At 56.6% G+C, this 14,909-nt stretch overlaps 1 protein-coding gene across 2 annotated transcripts; it reads right to left on the bottom strand.

Annotated features, from left to right (window-relative positions):
* Positions 1 to 1,493: 1,493 nt before the first annotated feature.
* On the bottom strand, positions 1,494 to 14,762 carry MDH2 (malate dehydrogenase 2). 2 transcript variants are annotated; one of them, XM_054394216.1, is made up of 9 exons: positions 14,691 to 14,762; positions 10,754 to 10,922; positions 9,340 to 9,423; positions 7,527 to 7,636; positions 6,147 to 6,272; positions 5,461 to 5,538; positions 4,417 to 4,516; positions 3,848 to 3,999; positions 1,494 to 1,787 (listed from the first exon to the last, which is right to left on the bottom strand). In XM_054394216.1, the coding sequence occupies exons 1-9, from the start codon at positions 14,751 to 14,753 to the stop codon at positions 1,656 to 1,658; spliced, it is 1,014 nt and encodes a 337-aa protein (XP_054250191.1). In that variant the 5' UTR covers positions 14,754 to 14,762; the 3' UTR covers positions 1,494 to 1,655. The 2 variants fall into 2 exon arrangements, with proteins under 2 accessions (XP_054250191.1, XP_054250192.1); XM_054394217.1 differs by lacking the exon at positions 6,147 to 6,272.
* Between the last annotated feature and the right edge of the window lie 147 nt (positions 14,763 to 14,909).

Raw genomic sequence — 14,909 nt, 5'->3', positions numbered from 1 at the left:
CAGAGGAGACTGAGGATGCAAGTGGGAGGGAGGCAACAATGCAGTGACCAAACAGCAGCTACTACCTTTAGGCATCTTCCTTATGAGAAGCTTCTCTCACTCAAACCTGCTCCTCCAGAGAATCATAGAATGGTTTGGGTAGGAAGGGACCCTCCAAGGTCATCTTGTCCAACCCCCCTGCAGTCAGCAGGGACACCTCCAACTAGAGCAGGTTGCACAGAGCCAAGTTTGTCCCTTGAAAGCCTCCAGGGATGGGGCCTCCACCACCTCTCTGGCCAACCTGTTCCAGTATTTCACCACTCTCTGTGGGAAGAATTGGAACAGAGGTGCTGGGCTCTGGCATTCCCTCCATCTGATCACCACAAAGTCTGCTCAGCTCCCAGGTCTGGATCAGAGCAATTCAAACAGCCCCCAGAGCACAGGGGAGGAGCAAAGGAGCAGCTTCCTTCATTAAAGCTGCCCTTCAAAGAAGGCAGCTCCAGAAGGCACCAGCACTGCTGTCATGCAGACTTCTCATTTCACATTCACAAGAGGATAAATGTAAGAAGGAATTTATGGAGCTGCCACTCCAAGGCTTTTGTTCCTAACTAGAAAGGAGTTGTGTCCTCAGAGCAGCAGGCACCTTCCAACCACTCCAACCTTCTGCTCACTCTTTCAGAGCATTGTTTGGGTTGGAAAAGACCTCTAAGGCCATCAAATCCAACCAGCAAGCCAACACCCCCATGGCCATTAAACCATGGCCCCAAGTGCCATGGCCACACGTTTCTTGAACACTCCCAGGGATGGTTTGAAGACCTCCAGGGATGGAGGCAACTCCACTGCCACACACTGTGGAAGAGGTTCAGGTGACAGGAGATCACAGAGGCACCACCACCTCCTGACAAAACCCCTCCTGGATCACTCAGTTGTCCTTCCCAGGCCTCCTCACCCCACCTCAATCCCATCCCACCAGGCCTGGCTCCCCAGCTGCTGCAGCCAGCAAGCAGCCCCAGCCAGAACCCCAGCAGCAGAGCTGAGAGTCATCAGTTCAGACTCACAGAATGGGTTGGGTTGGAAGGGACCTCAAAGCTCATCCAGTTCCAACCCCCTGCCATGGCCAGGGACACCTTCCACCAGCCCAGCTTGCTCAAGGCCTCATCCAGCCTGGCCTTGGGGACATCCACAGCCTCCCTGGGCAACCTCCCAGTGTCTCCCCATGCTCACCCTCAACAATTTCTTCCTCCTCTCCAGTCTCACTCTCCCCTCTCCCAGCTCAAGGCCATTGTCCCTCATCCTGTCACTCCCAACCCTTGTCAGAAGTCCCTCCCCAGCTCTCCTGGAGCCCCTTCAGGCACTGCAAAGCCTCTGTAAGATCTCCCCTGAGCCTTCTCTTCCCCAGGTTGAACAACCCCAACCCCACTCCCCCCCACCTGCAGAGGTTATTTCATCCCTGCTGAGACCTACAGCTCCTTCCCATGACAAGCATGGCAGGACCACCCCAGCTGAGACACTGTGAAAATGAGGCCATTTATTGATGATGAGGCTCTGCACTGGCAACATTCATTATGCTAAGAGGCAGACTTCCACCAAGCAGGAGCTCTGGATCTGAGCCACAGGGACATGATGCCTTAATAAATTAAGGAAGTTGGTAGCTCCTCTCCGTCATCAACTCCTCTTCACTTGAAGTTCTTTGCAAAATCCTCTCCTTTCTTAACAGAAGCCTTCAGCTCAGGCAGGGCCTCTGCAACCATCTTCTCTTCAAAGGGAGTGATCTTGCCAATCCCCAGGTTCTTCTCAATTCCATTTTTCTGAGGGGAAGAGGATTGAAGGATTAACCACGGAGCGAACGGCCTGGAGTCACTTACCAGCTCTGGTTAAGCTGAGATGGAGACCCAGCCTGGGCCCTCTGCCATCTCCAGCCTGCCCTTCCCAGCCAGGCTCACAAGCCTCTGACAGTCTGCAGCAGCTTCCCCAGCCTTCACAAGCACAGGAGGCCCCACCTCAGCAGGAGGAGAAGCTTCTTTACGGTGAGGGAGGCACAGCCCCGGAGCAGGCTGCCCAGAGGGCTTGTGGAGTCTGTCTGGAGAGCTTCCAAAGCCTCCTGGATGCATTCCTGTGTGACCTGCCCTAGGTGATGCTGCTCTGGCAAAGGGGTTGGGCTTGGTGATCTCCAGGTCCCTCCCAACCCCGACCATTCTGTGCCTCTCACTCACTGTTCACAAGCTCGAAGCTGCCCCAGCAGCTCCTTCCAGAGGAGACTGAGAGCTGCTCCTTCACAGAGCCATGGAATGGGTTGGGGTGAAGGGACCTTAAAAGATCAGCCAGTTCCCACCCCCTGCCATGGGCAGGGACAGCTCCCACCAGCCAAGGTTGCTCAAGGGCTTGTCCAACCTGAACATCTCCAGGGATGTGGCCTCTTCCCATCTAGGGACCAACCATGGGCAGGAGAATCTCTCCCCCTTGGCACATGCCCATCACTAGTCACTGTCTCATGGGCTGAAGCTGCTCCAGAGCTGCACCCCTAGGGTTTCATGATCTCATGCCTACATCCCAACCCCTTCCCCTAACCCCTTCCACCTCCACTCCCTCACCAGCCAGCTTCCACCATCCCCTGCCCCCCAGCAGCCAGCACAGGGCTGCAGCTTCCCCGTTTGGCACTCCTCCCAGAGGGGAAAGGTGACAAAAGGAACACTTCTGTCTGAGTTCAGCAGAGGTCCTGAAAGCAATCTGCTAATCCTAATCCATGCTGCAGCTCCCTGTGTGCCTCCAGCTCTGGGGGATTTGCTTGCAGCAGAGGAAGCAGAGGAGACAGCAGTGCTGACTCTGGGTAATGACAGCAAAGCCCTTTGTAAGCAGGAGCTGGCTTGAGGCAAGTGTGACCTCCTAAGCCTGGGCTGAGCCTCTGGCTGCTCACTGACCTGCAGTCTAAGAGCAGATAAAAGCAGCAGCATCCCTCAAGAGCATGAGGTCCATGTTCCAGACCCTCAGCACAGTGTGGTTGGAAGGGACCTCTGGAGCTCACCCAGTCCAAGCCCTGCTCCAGCAGGGCCCCCACAGCAGCTTGCCCAGGAGCACAATGCCCAGGGGGGGTTGGAAGCTCTCCACACAAGGACACTCCACAGCCTCTCTGGCCAGCCTGCTCCAGGCCTCCAGCACCCTCACAACAAACAACTTTCTCCTCCTCTTCACATGCAACCTCCTGGCTTCCACTTTGTGCCACTTGCTGCCTCTTGTCCCTTGGGCACCACTGACTGGCTCCAGCCTCTTGCCCACTCTGGGGCTGCTCTTCTGCAGGCTCTCAGCCCCAGGGCTCTCAGCCTTTGCTCCTCACAGAGCTGCTCCAGGCCCCTCAGCAGCTTTGCAGCCTCCCCTGCACTCTCTCCAGCACTTCTCTGTCTCTCTTCAACTGGGGAGCCCACAACTGGACCCAGCACTCCAGATGTGGCCTCACTGGAGCAGAGCAGAGGGGCAGGAGCACCTCCCTTGCCCTGCTGGCCACACTCCTCTCCATGCACCCCAGGACCCCATTGGCCTTCTTGGCCACCAGGGCACATTGCTGCCTCATGGGGAACTTGTCCCCCCCCAGCACTCCCAGCTCCTTCTCCTTGCAGCTGCTTCCCAGCAGGTCCCCCCTCCCCTGTCCTGCTGCAGGAGGTTGTTCCTCCCCAGGGCCAGGACCCTGCACTTGCCCTTGGTGAACTCCATGAGGTTCCCTCTGCCCAACTCTGCAGCCAGCTCTCACTGAACACACCAAACACTCCAGAACTGGAGAGATGCTCTGCTGCTCACTTCAGCAATTGGCCGGACCCAAAATCCCCAATGAAAGCCTCTAGGCTCAAGCCCTGGCTGCAGCCTTCCCAGCACTTACCCCCAGCAGCAGAGGTGTGGAGAAGTAAGGGCTCTCTGTCTCCTCTGACTTCACAAAGGAGCACTCCACGACCCCCTGCTTCCCCTTCATGGCTTCCAGCAGGGAGAAGGCGAAGCGAGCACCAGCGTAGGCCATGGAGAGGGTGGCAGAGCCTGCAGAAGGAGCCCAGTGATCCCTCTGAGAGTTCAGATTTCCCTCTGCATCAGAGGGCTGCCACCCTGAGACTTCCACAGAGCTGCAGCCTCACTGACTTCACCTCCTGGCCAGCTCCACCCTGGCTCTTGGCCAGCTGCAGGCTCCTTGGCTGAGCAGATTTATAGGAAGAAATCTCTCAGTGTGACAGAGAAGAGCCCTCTGAAAGCTCCCCCCAGCATGGGATCAGTTCATTTGCTTTACCTACACACTGAGCCCCTTCCAGCACCACAGCTCAGGCAGTGCTGACGTGGCAGAGCAGCTCTGCCAAGCAGCAGCTCAGAATTCTGCACCCCAGCTGGAAGTCCAGCTGAGCTGGAGAGGACTGCACCCCCCCAGCTGCCCAACAGGAGCTGCCTGCAAGCTGTAGAACCAACCTGCTCCTGCTTTAGCTTGGACAACTTCAGTGCCAGCTTCTTGAATCCTCCCTGTCAGCTTCACCAGTTGATCCTGAGGGAAGTCCACTTTTGGTGTGCACTGGAATGGAAGGTAGAAGTTAACTCTCAGGCACCCTTGGATTCAGCTAAGGCCACCCCCGAGATGCTCCTTGCACTGTTCAAGAGTTGTCTGAACAGTTCTCAGCAGGGAGACTTCCCTCCCCCAGCTCACAGACTGTGTGGCAAAACCATCAGCTGCAAGTGGCCACCACACTGAGCTGTGACAGGACCCCAGTCCTGCTTCACTGGCCCAGGGACAAGCCACAGCTCTCCAGCAAGCCCAGGGCTATGCCATGTTTGCTGCTGTGTGACCCTCAGCAACAGGCAGATGGAGAATCACAGAATCAACCAGGTTGGAAGAGACCTCCATGATCATCAAGTCCAGCTGATCACCCAACCCTACCTAACCAACCAGACCATGGCACCAAGTGCCTCATCCAGGCTTCTCTTAAACCCCTCCAGGGATCCCACCACCTCCCTGGGCAGCCCATCCCAATGGGCAACCTCTCTTTCTGTGAAGAACTTCTTTCTAAGATCAAGCCTAAACTTCCCCTTGCACAGCTTGAGGCTCTGTCCTCTTGCTCTGTTGCTGGTTGCCTGCAGCAGGCCTGAGGAGCTGCAGAATGTCACCAAACCCCTTGGTCACTGTGGCATCATGGAAGTCAAGAGCCTTGTGGAGGATGCAGGCTGCCAGCAGTGTTGGGAAAGGTACTGAACCTACATGCAGCTGTCTGTCCTGTCTAACACTGCTGTCTGTCCTGTCTAACCAAAGCAGCCTCTCAGCACCCTCTGAGCTGCTCCAAAGCTCTTCCACTTTGTCCCTCAGAATGTCCTGTGAAGGATATTTCATTCCCACTTAGAGCAGAGCTTTCCTCACTTTGATTGAGTCCCCCAGTCCCAGCATGCTGGGGGTTGGAAGGGACCTCAGATCATGCACTCCAAGCCCTCCTGCTACAGCAGGGCCCCCGAGCAGCTGTGACCTACCTGAGAGATCAGAGGGATGATGGTCTTCCCAGCATGGCCACCAATAACTGGGACAGTGACTTGAGCTGGATCTAAGCCCTAAAGGAAAAAGGAAACTTTCCAGCTCCTGAAGCACATGGACAAGGAAAACCTTCCAGGCCACCACACTTCACCTCCAGCCCAAGGGCTTTGGGCACATCTGTAACCCAGGGGCAGCTACACTCCAGGGCCAAAGCCAGCTCCAGAGGATGATTCCAGGATGTTGTTAATGCCAGTGGAGGTGAAGAGCAGCTCCAGCACAGCCTCCAGCAGGGCTGTGAAGAGCAGGAAGCTGGCACAGCCCTGCTAGGTGGCCAAACACCCTGTGACAAGCAGCAGTTGGGCTTGCAGACAGGCCCCAGCCCAACCCTCTGCTCTGGTGCCACCAGCAGGGCTGCAGATGCCAGCAGAGCTCAGGGGAGCACAGATATTGCTGGCAGGGGACAAGCTGTCTGCAGGAAAGGTCACAGCCTGCTGAGGCACATTCTGCAGAAACCTTATCCCCAGGCTCCTGCAGGCAATGGGAACTGGGAATGGCTGCCCCTGCCTGCAGCCCCACAGGAATTCCAAGCTCTCTGGGCTCTCAGCAGTGACCCAAAAAGCACTTTGGGTATCTCTAATGAGCACAGCACAGCATATCCCCCTCAGCTGCTGCTGCCATGACCCACCTTGAGCTCAGCCACAAAGGTGTTGGCTCGGACAATGTCCAACGTGGTGACGCCGAAGATTTTTTTGGGGTTGTAGACTCCATGCTTCTTGAAGACTTCTGAGGTGATTGGGATGGTTGAGTTCACCTGCAGCAACAGCAGCCAGCTGCTCACTGGTGCCAACACACCAGCCCAACAGGACAGGGCCACACAAACCCAGAACCCCAGCATGGAGGGGTTGGAAGGGACCTCTGGAGCTCAACCCCCTGCTCCAGCAGGGCACCCACAGCAGCTTGCCCAGGAGCACAATGCCCAGGGGGGGTTGGAAGCTCTCCACACAAGGACACTCCACAACCTCTCTGGCCAGCCTGCTCCAGGCCTCCAGCACCCTCACAACAAACAACTTTCTCCTCCTCTTCACATGCAGCCTCCTGGCTTCCACTTTGTGCCCCTTGCTGCCCCTTGTGCTGGCCCTGGGCACCACTGAGCAGAGTCTGGCCCCAGCCTCTTGCCCCCCACAGCTCCTTTAGCTCTTGCTGAGCATTGCTCAGCTCCCCTCTGGGGCTGCTCTTCTGCAGGCTCTCAGCCCCAGGGCTCTCAGCCTTTGCTCCTCACAGAGCTGCTCCAGGCCCCTCAGCAGCTTTGCAGCCTCCCCTGCACTCTCTCCAGCACTTCTCTGTCTCTCTTCAACTGGGGAGCCCACAACTGGACCCAGCACTCCAGATGTGGCCTCACTGAGGGAGGAGAACCTCCCTTGCCCTGCTGCCCACACTCTTCTCCATGCACCCCAGGACCCCATTGGCCTTCTTGGCCACCAGGGCACATTGCTGCCTCATGGGGAACTTGTCCCCCCCCAGCACTCCCAGCTCCTTCTCCTTGGAGCTGCTTCCCAGCAGGTCCCCCTTCCCTGTCCTGCTGCAGGAGGTTGTTCCTCTCCAGGGCCAGGACCCTGCACTTGCCCTTGGTGAACTCCATGAGGTTCCCTCTGCCCAGCTCTGCAGCCTGTGCAGGTCTGGCTGAATGGCAGCACAGCCTGAAGGCTGTCAGACCCTGGGCAGCCTGTTGCAGTGTTACAGCAGTCTCCTTGCTGCAGAACTTGTTCCTCACATCCAATCTCAATCTGCTCTGCTCTCATTTCAAACCATTGTCCCTCATCTTGTCCCTGCAGGCCTTTGCAAACAATCCCTCTGCAGCCCTCTTGCAGCCCCCTTCAGATACTGGAAGGCTGCTCTAAGGTCTCCCTGGAGCCTTTTGCTCTCCAGGCTGAACAAGGCTTTGAGTTCTTTCCAGCACGACCTTCAAGACCCTGGTCAAGACTCAGAGGAAGTCACAGCTGCCTGCAGTATTCCCAGCCTGGATTGTTTCTCCTGCCCAGTGTGAAGGTGCCCAGAAAGCACTTACTGGGTTAGAGATGATGCAGATCATGGCCTCTGGACAGTGCTGTGCACAGGCAGATGTCAGGGTGGCGACAATGCTGGCGTTGGTGTTGAAGAGGTCATCACGAGTCATGCCTGAAACACAGCCACGAGACTGCAGGTCAGCCACAGGCACCCCAGGGCCAGGACAGACCAGAACTCTGCTCCTGAGATACACCTGGTCAGCTGCTGGTTTCATTTCTACAGGGAACATCCTCCAGCTGCACAATCCCTCTTCCCCAGGGGCCAGCCTTGGGCAACATCTTCATCAATCACCTGGATGAAGGCACAGAGCCTCCCCTCAGCCAGTCTGCTGATGGCACCAGACTGGGAGCAGAGGCTGACAGCCCTCAGGCTGTGCTGCCATTCAGCCAGACCTGCACAGGCTGCAGAGTTGGGCAGAGGGAACCTCATGGAGTTCACCAAGGGCAAGTGCAGGGTCCTGGCCCTGGGGAGGAACAACCTCCTGCAGCAGGACAGGGGAGGGGGGACCTGCTGGGAAGCAGCTGCAAGGAGAAGGAGCTGGGAGTGCTGGGGGGGAACAAGTTCCCCATGAGGCAGCAATGTGCCCTGGTGGCCAAGAAGGCCAATGGGGTTCTGGGGTGCATGGAGAAGAGTGTGGGCAGCAGGGCAAGGGAGGTTCTCCTGCCCCTCTGCTCTGCCCTAGGGAGGCCACATCTGGAGTGCTGGGTCCAGTTGTGGGCTCCCCAGTTGAAGAGAGACAGAGAAGTGCTGGAGAGAGTGCAGGGGAGGCTGCAAAGATGAAAATGGAGGAGGTAGAGAAATTCTAGGAAGCTTCATCAGCATTCATTCAGAGAATGACTGAGAAGTGATCACACAACCAATGCAAACCAAAAGCCTTGTTTTGTCCTGCTGAGGACATGGCTGAAACAAAGAACCATTTGTTTGTTTGTTTGTTTTTTCACTAGGGCATTGCTCTGGACACACAAAACACTGAGGGAGATTTGGGATCATGAGCATGAAAAATGTTTGCACCTCACCCCTACACAGCACCTCCAGAAACCATTTCAGCACATTTTATGATTCAAAGATTCACAGAAGGGTTTGGGTTGGAAGGGATCATCTTTAGATCATCCAATTCCAGCCCCCTGCCATGGGCAGGGACACCTCCCCACTAACCCAGGGCCTTCCCAGGCCTCCTCACCCCACCTCAATCCCATCCCACCAGGCCTGGCTCCCCAGCTGCTGCAGCCAGCAAGCAGCCCCAGCCAGAACCCCAGCAGCAGAGCTGAGAGTCATCAGTTCAGACTCACAGAATGGGTTGGGTTGGAAGGGACCTCAAAGCTCATCCAGTTCCAACCCCCTGCCATGGGCAGGGACACCTCCCAGCAGCCCAGCTTGCTCAAGGCCTCATCCAGCCTGGCCTTGAACACCTCCAGGCAGGAGGCAGCCACAACCTCCCTGGGCAACCTGTGCCAGTGTCTCCCCACCCTCACTGTAAAGAATTTCTCCAGTCTCAGTCTCCTCTCTCTCAGCTCAAAGCCATTGTCCCTCATCCTGTCACTTCCAGCCCTTGCCAAAAGTCCCTCCCCAGCTCTCCTGGAGCCCCTTCAGGGACTGGAAGGCTGCTCTGAGGTCTCTTTAGTGAGAATCCAAGAGAGAACCTCAACAAGTTGCCTGCTACCAACCCCAAACTACAGCTCAGTGCCATGAACTGAGCACTGGTAGCCCAGGTTGGCTTTCAGAGCACCACAAAGCACCAAGCACAGCTCTGCTGAGCACCAGATCTGCAGAGAGAAACCTCAGTGAAGCCCTGGGAGCTTTTCAGGAGGCCATACCTGGCTTTCTGGGCACTCCAGCAGGAATTACAACAACATCACAGCCCTTCAGGCACTCAGGCAGTTGCTCAGGTCCCATGAAGCCTGGAATGAGACACTCAGGTTATGATGTTCTTGCCAGATATTAAATATCCAAAATTTTGGAGTACAAAACTACACCCAGAGGCACCCAGTTCCTCTTTTGATTCAGATTTATGCTGCAGAGCAAAGCAAGAGAATCATGGAGGGCTCCTAATTGAGGTTTGTTTTAGCCTTGTTTCTAACCTCAAGAGTGAGAGTGGTGGGAATCCCACATTCCCCTGCCCTCAACCATCCCCAGCTCCTCCTGCTCTGTGGATTTGCTCTGCCCAAACCCTAGCTTGGCACCACAGGCAGTGCCCCCAAAGAGCTGCAGCAAAAGGGAACCTTTTGGTGATCTTCAGAGAAAATGAAGATCAGGTTGGGTTTGGGCCTCTTCAGGAGAGCAGCTCCAAGAATCCCTCACCCAGGAGTTGTCTGTTTGCAGCCAAGCATTTACATTTCAAGGCTCAAGCTCCCTTCTGGGATGATCTGGCTGCAGGTTTCCTGCCTTGCAGACCCCCTTCAGCAGTGCCCCACAGACCACTCTCAGGGAATCACAGACTGGGTTGGGTTGGAAGGGACCTCAAAGCTCATCCAGTTCCAACCCCCTGCCATGGGCAGGGACACCTCCCACCAGCCCAGCTTGCTCAAGGCCTCATCCAGCCTGGCCTGGAACACCTCCAGGGAGGGGACAGCCACAGACTCCCTGGGCAACCTGTGCCAGTCTCTCCCCACCCTCACTGCAAAGAATTTCTTCCTCATCTCCAGTCTCCATCTCCATACATGACAGCTTCATCAACTACACCTTCAGTAGTCAGGCACTGCTGGAGAAGAAGCTACTGAGATGGACACCAGGGTGGTGTGAAGGTTCCTCTCACAAGTTAGGGGCATCTACAAGTGGCAGAGGTACCCAAAAGGAGCCACTTGGAACACTCAGACACCCAAGAGGACCTCTCAGAACACTCAGACACCCAAGAGGACCTCTCAGAACACTCAGAAGCACCCAAGAGGACCTCTCAGAACACTCAGAAGCACCCAAGAGGACCTCTCAGAACACTCAGAGACACCCAAGAGGACCTCTCAGAACACTCAGACACCCAAGAGGACCTCTCAGAACACTCAGACACCCAAGAGGACCTCTCAGAACACTCAGACACCCAAGAGGACCTCTCAGAACACTCAGACACCCAAGAGGACCTCTCAGAACACTCAGAGACACCCAAGAGGACCTCTCAGAACACTCAGAGACACCCAAGAGGACCTCTCAGAACACTCAGAGACACCCAAGAGGACCTCTCAGAACACTCAGAGACACCCAAGAGGCCCTTTCAGATCAGAGAGTCTGCAGCAGTACCTTTAACACTGGATCTGGTCTCGATGTGGCTGAGGTCAGCAGCCACCCCTGGAGTGTGGGCAATGTCATAGAGGCTGAGCTTGGTCACCAGGGGACTGTTCTTCAGGAGCAGGGAGAGAGGCTGCCCAATGCCCCCTGAGGCACCCAGCACTGCCACCTTGGCATTGTTCTGAGGAGGAAAGAAAAAAAAAGAAGAAAAACCCTGAGGAGTGGCTGTGGTAGCTGCTGCAGCAGTGACCCTGGGGATTTCACCACCTTTTCTTTACTTTTAGTTCCATTTCTCAATGGTTTTTTTATCCACCTGATTGCCCTAGCCCACAGGAAGTGGTCACCACGACAGCCTCCCACTGACCCCCAGGGTTAGAGAGGAAAATGTTCTTTGGCAAGCTGAAGCTGAACAGGGAAGCACAACCAGGCAGGGTCACCAGAGCCAGGCAGGGTCACCAGAGCCAGGCAGGGTCACCAGAGCCAGGCAGGGTCACCACAGCCAGGCAGGGTCACCACAGCCAGGCAGGGTCACCACAAGGACCAGAGAGTCATCAAGGCTGAGAAGACCTCCTGCAGCAGCTCCAACCCTGAGCCCTACACCCCCAGGTCCAACCCTGAGCCCTACACCCCCAGGTCCAACCCTGAGCCCCACACCCCCAAGTCCAACCCTGCACCCAGCACTGCCAGGTCTCCACTCAACCATGGCCCTCAGCACCACATCCACACAGCTCTGCAACCCCTCCAGGGATGGGGACTGCACCACTGCCCTGGGCAGCCTGGGCCAGGCCTGGACAACCCTCATGGGGAAGAAATTGTTCCTCATGTTCAACCTGAACCTCCCCTGGGGCAACCTCAGGCTGTTTCTTCTCCTCCTGTAACTTGATCCTAGTGAGAAGAGCCCAACCCCCACCTGGCTCCAGGCTCCTCTCAGGGAGCTGTATAGAGCAATGAGGTCTCCTCTCAGCCTCCTCTTCTCCAGGCTGAACACCCCCAGCTCCCTCAGCTGCTCCTCACCAGAACTCTTCTCCAGACCCAGGGCTTTCCTGCCCTCTCTGGATGTGATCCCTTTCTTCAGATGGAAACATCTGCCCGAGACTGACACCTGCTGCCCTGTGGAGCCAAGTCTGACCTAAGGCAAAACCTGACTGCCTTTTCCTAGGTCTCACCTCCACTCTCCAGGAACACTGCCTTCCCTTTGGGGGAATCAAGACATTTCACTACAAGGAACACAATAACCACTCCCTGGGAACACAGCTGAGAGCTGGGGCTGTTCAGCCTGGGGAAGTGCTGGTGGCTGAGAAGCTGGCCAGGAGCCAGCAATGAGCACTCCCAGCCCAGAAGGCCAAGGGCAGCCTGGGCTGCACCCAAAGCAGCATGGCCAGAGATGGAGAGAGAGGATCCTGCCCCTCTGCTCTGCAGTAGATCTAACCTGGAATACTGTGCCCAGCTCTGGGGACCCCCAATACAAGAAGGACATGGACTTGATGGAGTGGCTCCAGAGAAGGCCATGAAGATGATCAGAGGGCTGGAGAAGCTCTGCTGTGGGGACAGGCTGGGAGAGTTGGGACTGTTCAGCCTGGATGTGAGGAGGCTCTGGACAGACCTTAGAGCAGCATTTCAGTACCTGAAGGGGACCTCCAGGCAGGCTGGGGAGGGACTGTTCAGAAGGGGCTGTGGGGATAGGAGCAGTGGTTTGAAACTGGAGCAGGGCAGGTTTAGGCTTGGACATCAGGAGGAAGTTCACAGTGAGGCTGGTGAGACACTGGAACAGGTTGTCCAGGGAGGTGGTGGAGGACTGGTCCCTGGAGACATTCAAGATCAGACTCAGCGTGGCCCTGGGCAGCCTGCTCTAATTGGAGGTGTCCCTGCTGACTGCAGGGGGGTTGGACAAGATGCCCTTGGAGGGTCTCTTCCAACCCCATGCAATCTGTGAAGTCCAGGCTAATGTTAAAACGCAGTTCTCTGCCCAAGTGTTGGAGAACCAGAAGCTGCTGCAGGGATCTAACACAATTACTGCTGCTCATGACCTTCTCCATCCCCCTGTCCTACCAGAGAAAGCCACAACAGCACAGTCATTAAGCTGTTCATGCAGGGACCTGCAGCTATGACAAGAAATAATCTACCCAGGAGCTTGATCAGCCTCACCTCAGCTCTGAATTTTTGCTCTCCAAGGGGAAGCAAAGTCTGGCATTAGTCACTGCTCTGCCCCCCATTTACAACAGGGCTGAGAGTAGGAGATCAAAAGCTCACTGGTAATCAACAGAAGGATTACCAGAATGATTAGACAAGCCTCTCTTACTGGTGCCCATGCCCAACACTGTCCTGGGGTTTGTCAGCAGAAAAGGAGGCTGAGGGGAGACCTTCTGGCTCTCTACAACTGCCTGAAAGCAGGTCAGAGACAGGTGGGGGTTGCTCTCTTCTCCATGGTATCAAGTGACAGGATGAGAAGAAATGGCCTCAAATTGCCCCAGGGGAGGTTTAGGTTGGACATGAGGAACAATTTCGGCCACAAAAGCGTTGCCAGGACCTGGTCCAGGCTGCCCAGGGCAGTGGTGGAATCCCCATCCCTGGAAGGGTTTCAAAGACACAGAGATGTGGTGCTGAGGGCCATGGTTCAGTGGTGCCCTGGCAGTGCTGGGTTCATGGTTGGATTTGATTTTAAAGGTCTCTTCCATGGTTTTAAAGGTCTCTTCCAAAGGATTCCATGACTCTCGTAAAGCTACAATCATCACCCTGACATCTGCCACAGGGAGCTACTTACATGAGAAGGCAGAGGTCAGTCTCTATGGACCCACCACAGCAGCAGCAGCAGCCCTCCTCTCCTGGCAGCACCAGCCATGCCCACTGGATTTCAGCACATGAAGGATTACTGCTAAACCCCAATCAGGAGTGTTAATTCTCAAGAGGTTTTTTAAGCAGGGACATGTTTTCAGTAGGGGAAGGAAGCAGCAAGGAAACTTGCACGTCATCCACTGCACCCCAACAGATTCACTGAATTAGTCTCACCTCCCTTAGGAAGGGCAGCACCAACACACACAGACCAACCCTAGGAGCATTAGGACATCTCCTGCCATTCCCAGCACTGTAGATGGAATGAGAGACCTCAAATACCCCAGAACCCCATCATGGAGGGGTTGGAATGGACCTTTGGGGAGCATCCAGTCCAAGCCCTGCTCCAGCAGGGCACCCACAGCAGCTTGCCCAGGAGCACAATGCCCAGGGGGGGTTGGAAGCTCTCCACACAAGGACACTCCACAACCTCTCTGGGCAGCCTGCTCCAGGCCTCCAGCACCCTCACACCACACAACTTTTCCTTATACCTGCTGTTCCTTGTCCTATTACTGGGCAGAACTGAGGAGCCTGGCTCCTTCATCTTCACACCCACCCCTCAGATATTTATAGACATTAGTAAGATGCCCTCTCAGGCTTCTCTTCTCAAGACTAAAGAAGCTTCTCCTGCTGTTCAGATGGAACCTCCCGGGCTCCAGTTTTGTGCCCCTTGTGCTGTCTCTGGGCACCACTGACAAGTCTGGCCCCATCCTCTTGCCCCTCCAGCCTTCAGCTATTGATCAGCATTGAGAACCACGGAATCACGGGCGGTACAATCGGAAACCCCTCCGAGGATCACCGAGTCCGCTGCCAAGCCAACACCACCATGCCAGCAGCTGATGTCCCCGAGTGCCACAGCCACACGCTTTGAGAGCGGATGCCCTCAGAAGCTGTCTCTGAAGGCACGGCTGTGGCGCCCCAGCCCAGGCCGGTCTGGCGAAGGCCGATCCCAGCTGCAGGGCCTGAGCCACAGCACCCCCGCAGTGACCCCACTTCCCCTCACCGCCCCCTCACTGCCGCAGCCCCTCCTGGCAGGCCGGGCTGGGGGCCGGGCGCGGGGCGCGGGGCGGGGCGGGGCCGGGCGCGGGGCGCGGGGCGGGGCGCGGGGCCGGGGCCGTACCTGGGCGCTGGTGGCCAGGCCACGGCGCAGGGCGGCGGAGGGGCGCGCGACACGGGACAGCATGGCTCGAGCTCCGTGACTCCAACGACCTCCAGCGCGCGGCGCCTGCGCGAGACGGCTCGCCCCTCCCGCGATACTTCGCCGCCACCGCCTCCTCCCGCCGGCACCCGCAAGTCTCGCGAGATCTGCGGTGACGTCACCCCTAGCTACCGCTGCGCG

Source organism: Indicator indicator, chromosome 30 (assembly GCF_027791375.1).
Source record: "Indicator indicator isolate 239-I01 chromosome 30, UM_Iind_1.1, whole genome shotgun sequence".
Classification (NCBI taxonomy): Eukaryota; Metazoa; Chordata; class Aves; order Piciformes; family Indicatoridae; genus Indicator; species Indicator indicator.
Note: the sequence above shows the minus strand (reverse complement) of the source record. Positions and strands in the feature narration are given on the sequence as shown.

Excerpts from the sequence above, each read along its gene's own strand:
- MDH2 (XM_054394216.1), bottom strand. The coding sequence starts at position 14,753 with ATGCTGTCCCGTGTCGCGCGCCCCTCCGCCGCCCTGCGCCGTGGCCTG. Across the intron at positions 10,923-14,690 it reads GCCTGGCCACCAGCGCCCAG|AACAATGCCAAGGTGGCAGT; the intron begins GTACGGCCCCGG and ends TTTCCTCCTCAG. Across the intron at positions 7,637-9,339 it reads TGGAGTGCCCAGAAAGCCAG|GCATGACTCGTGATGACCTC; the intron begins GTATGGCCTCCT and ends GCTGTGTTTCAG.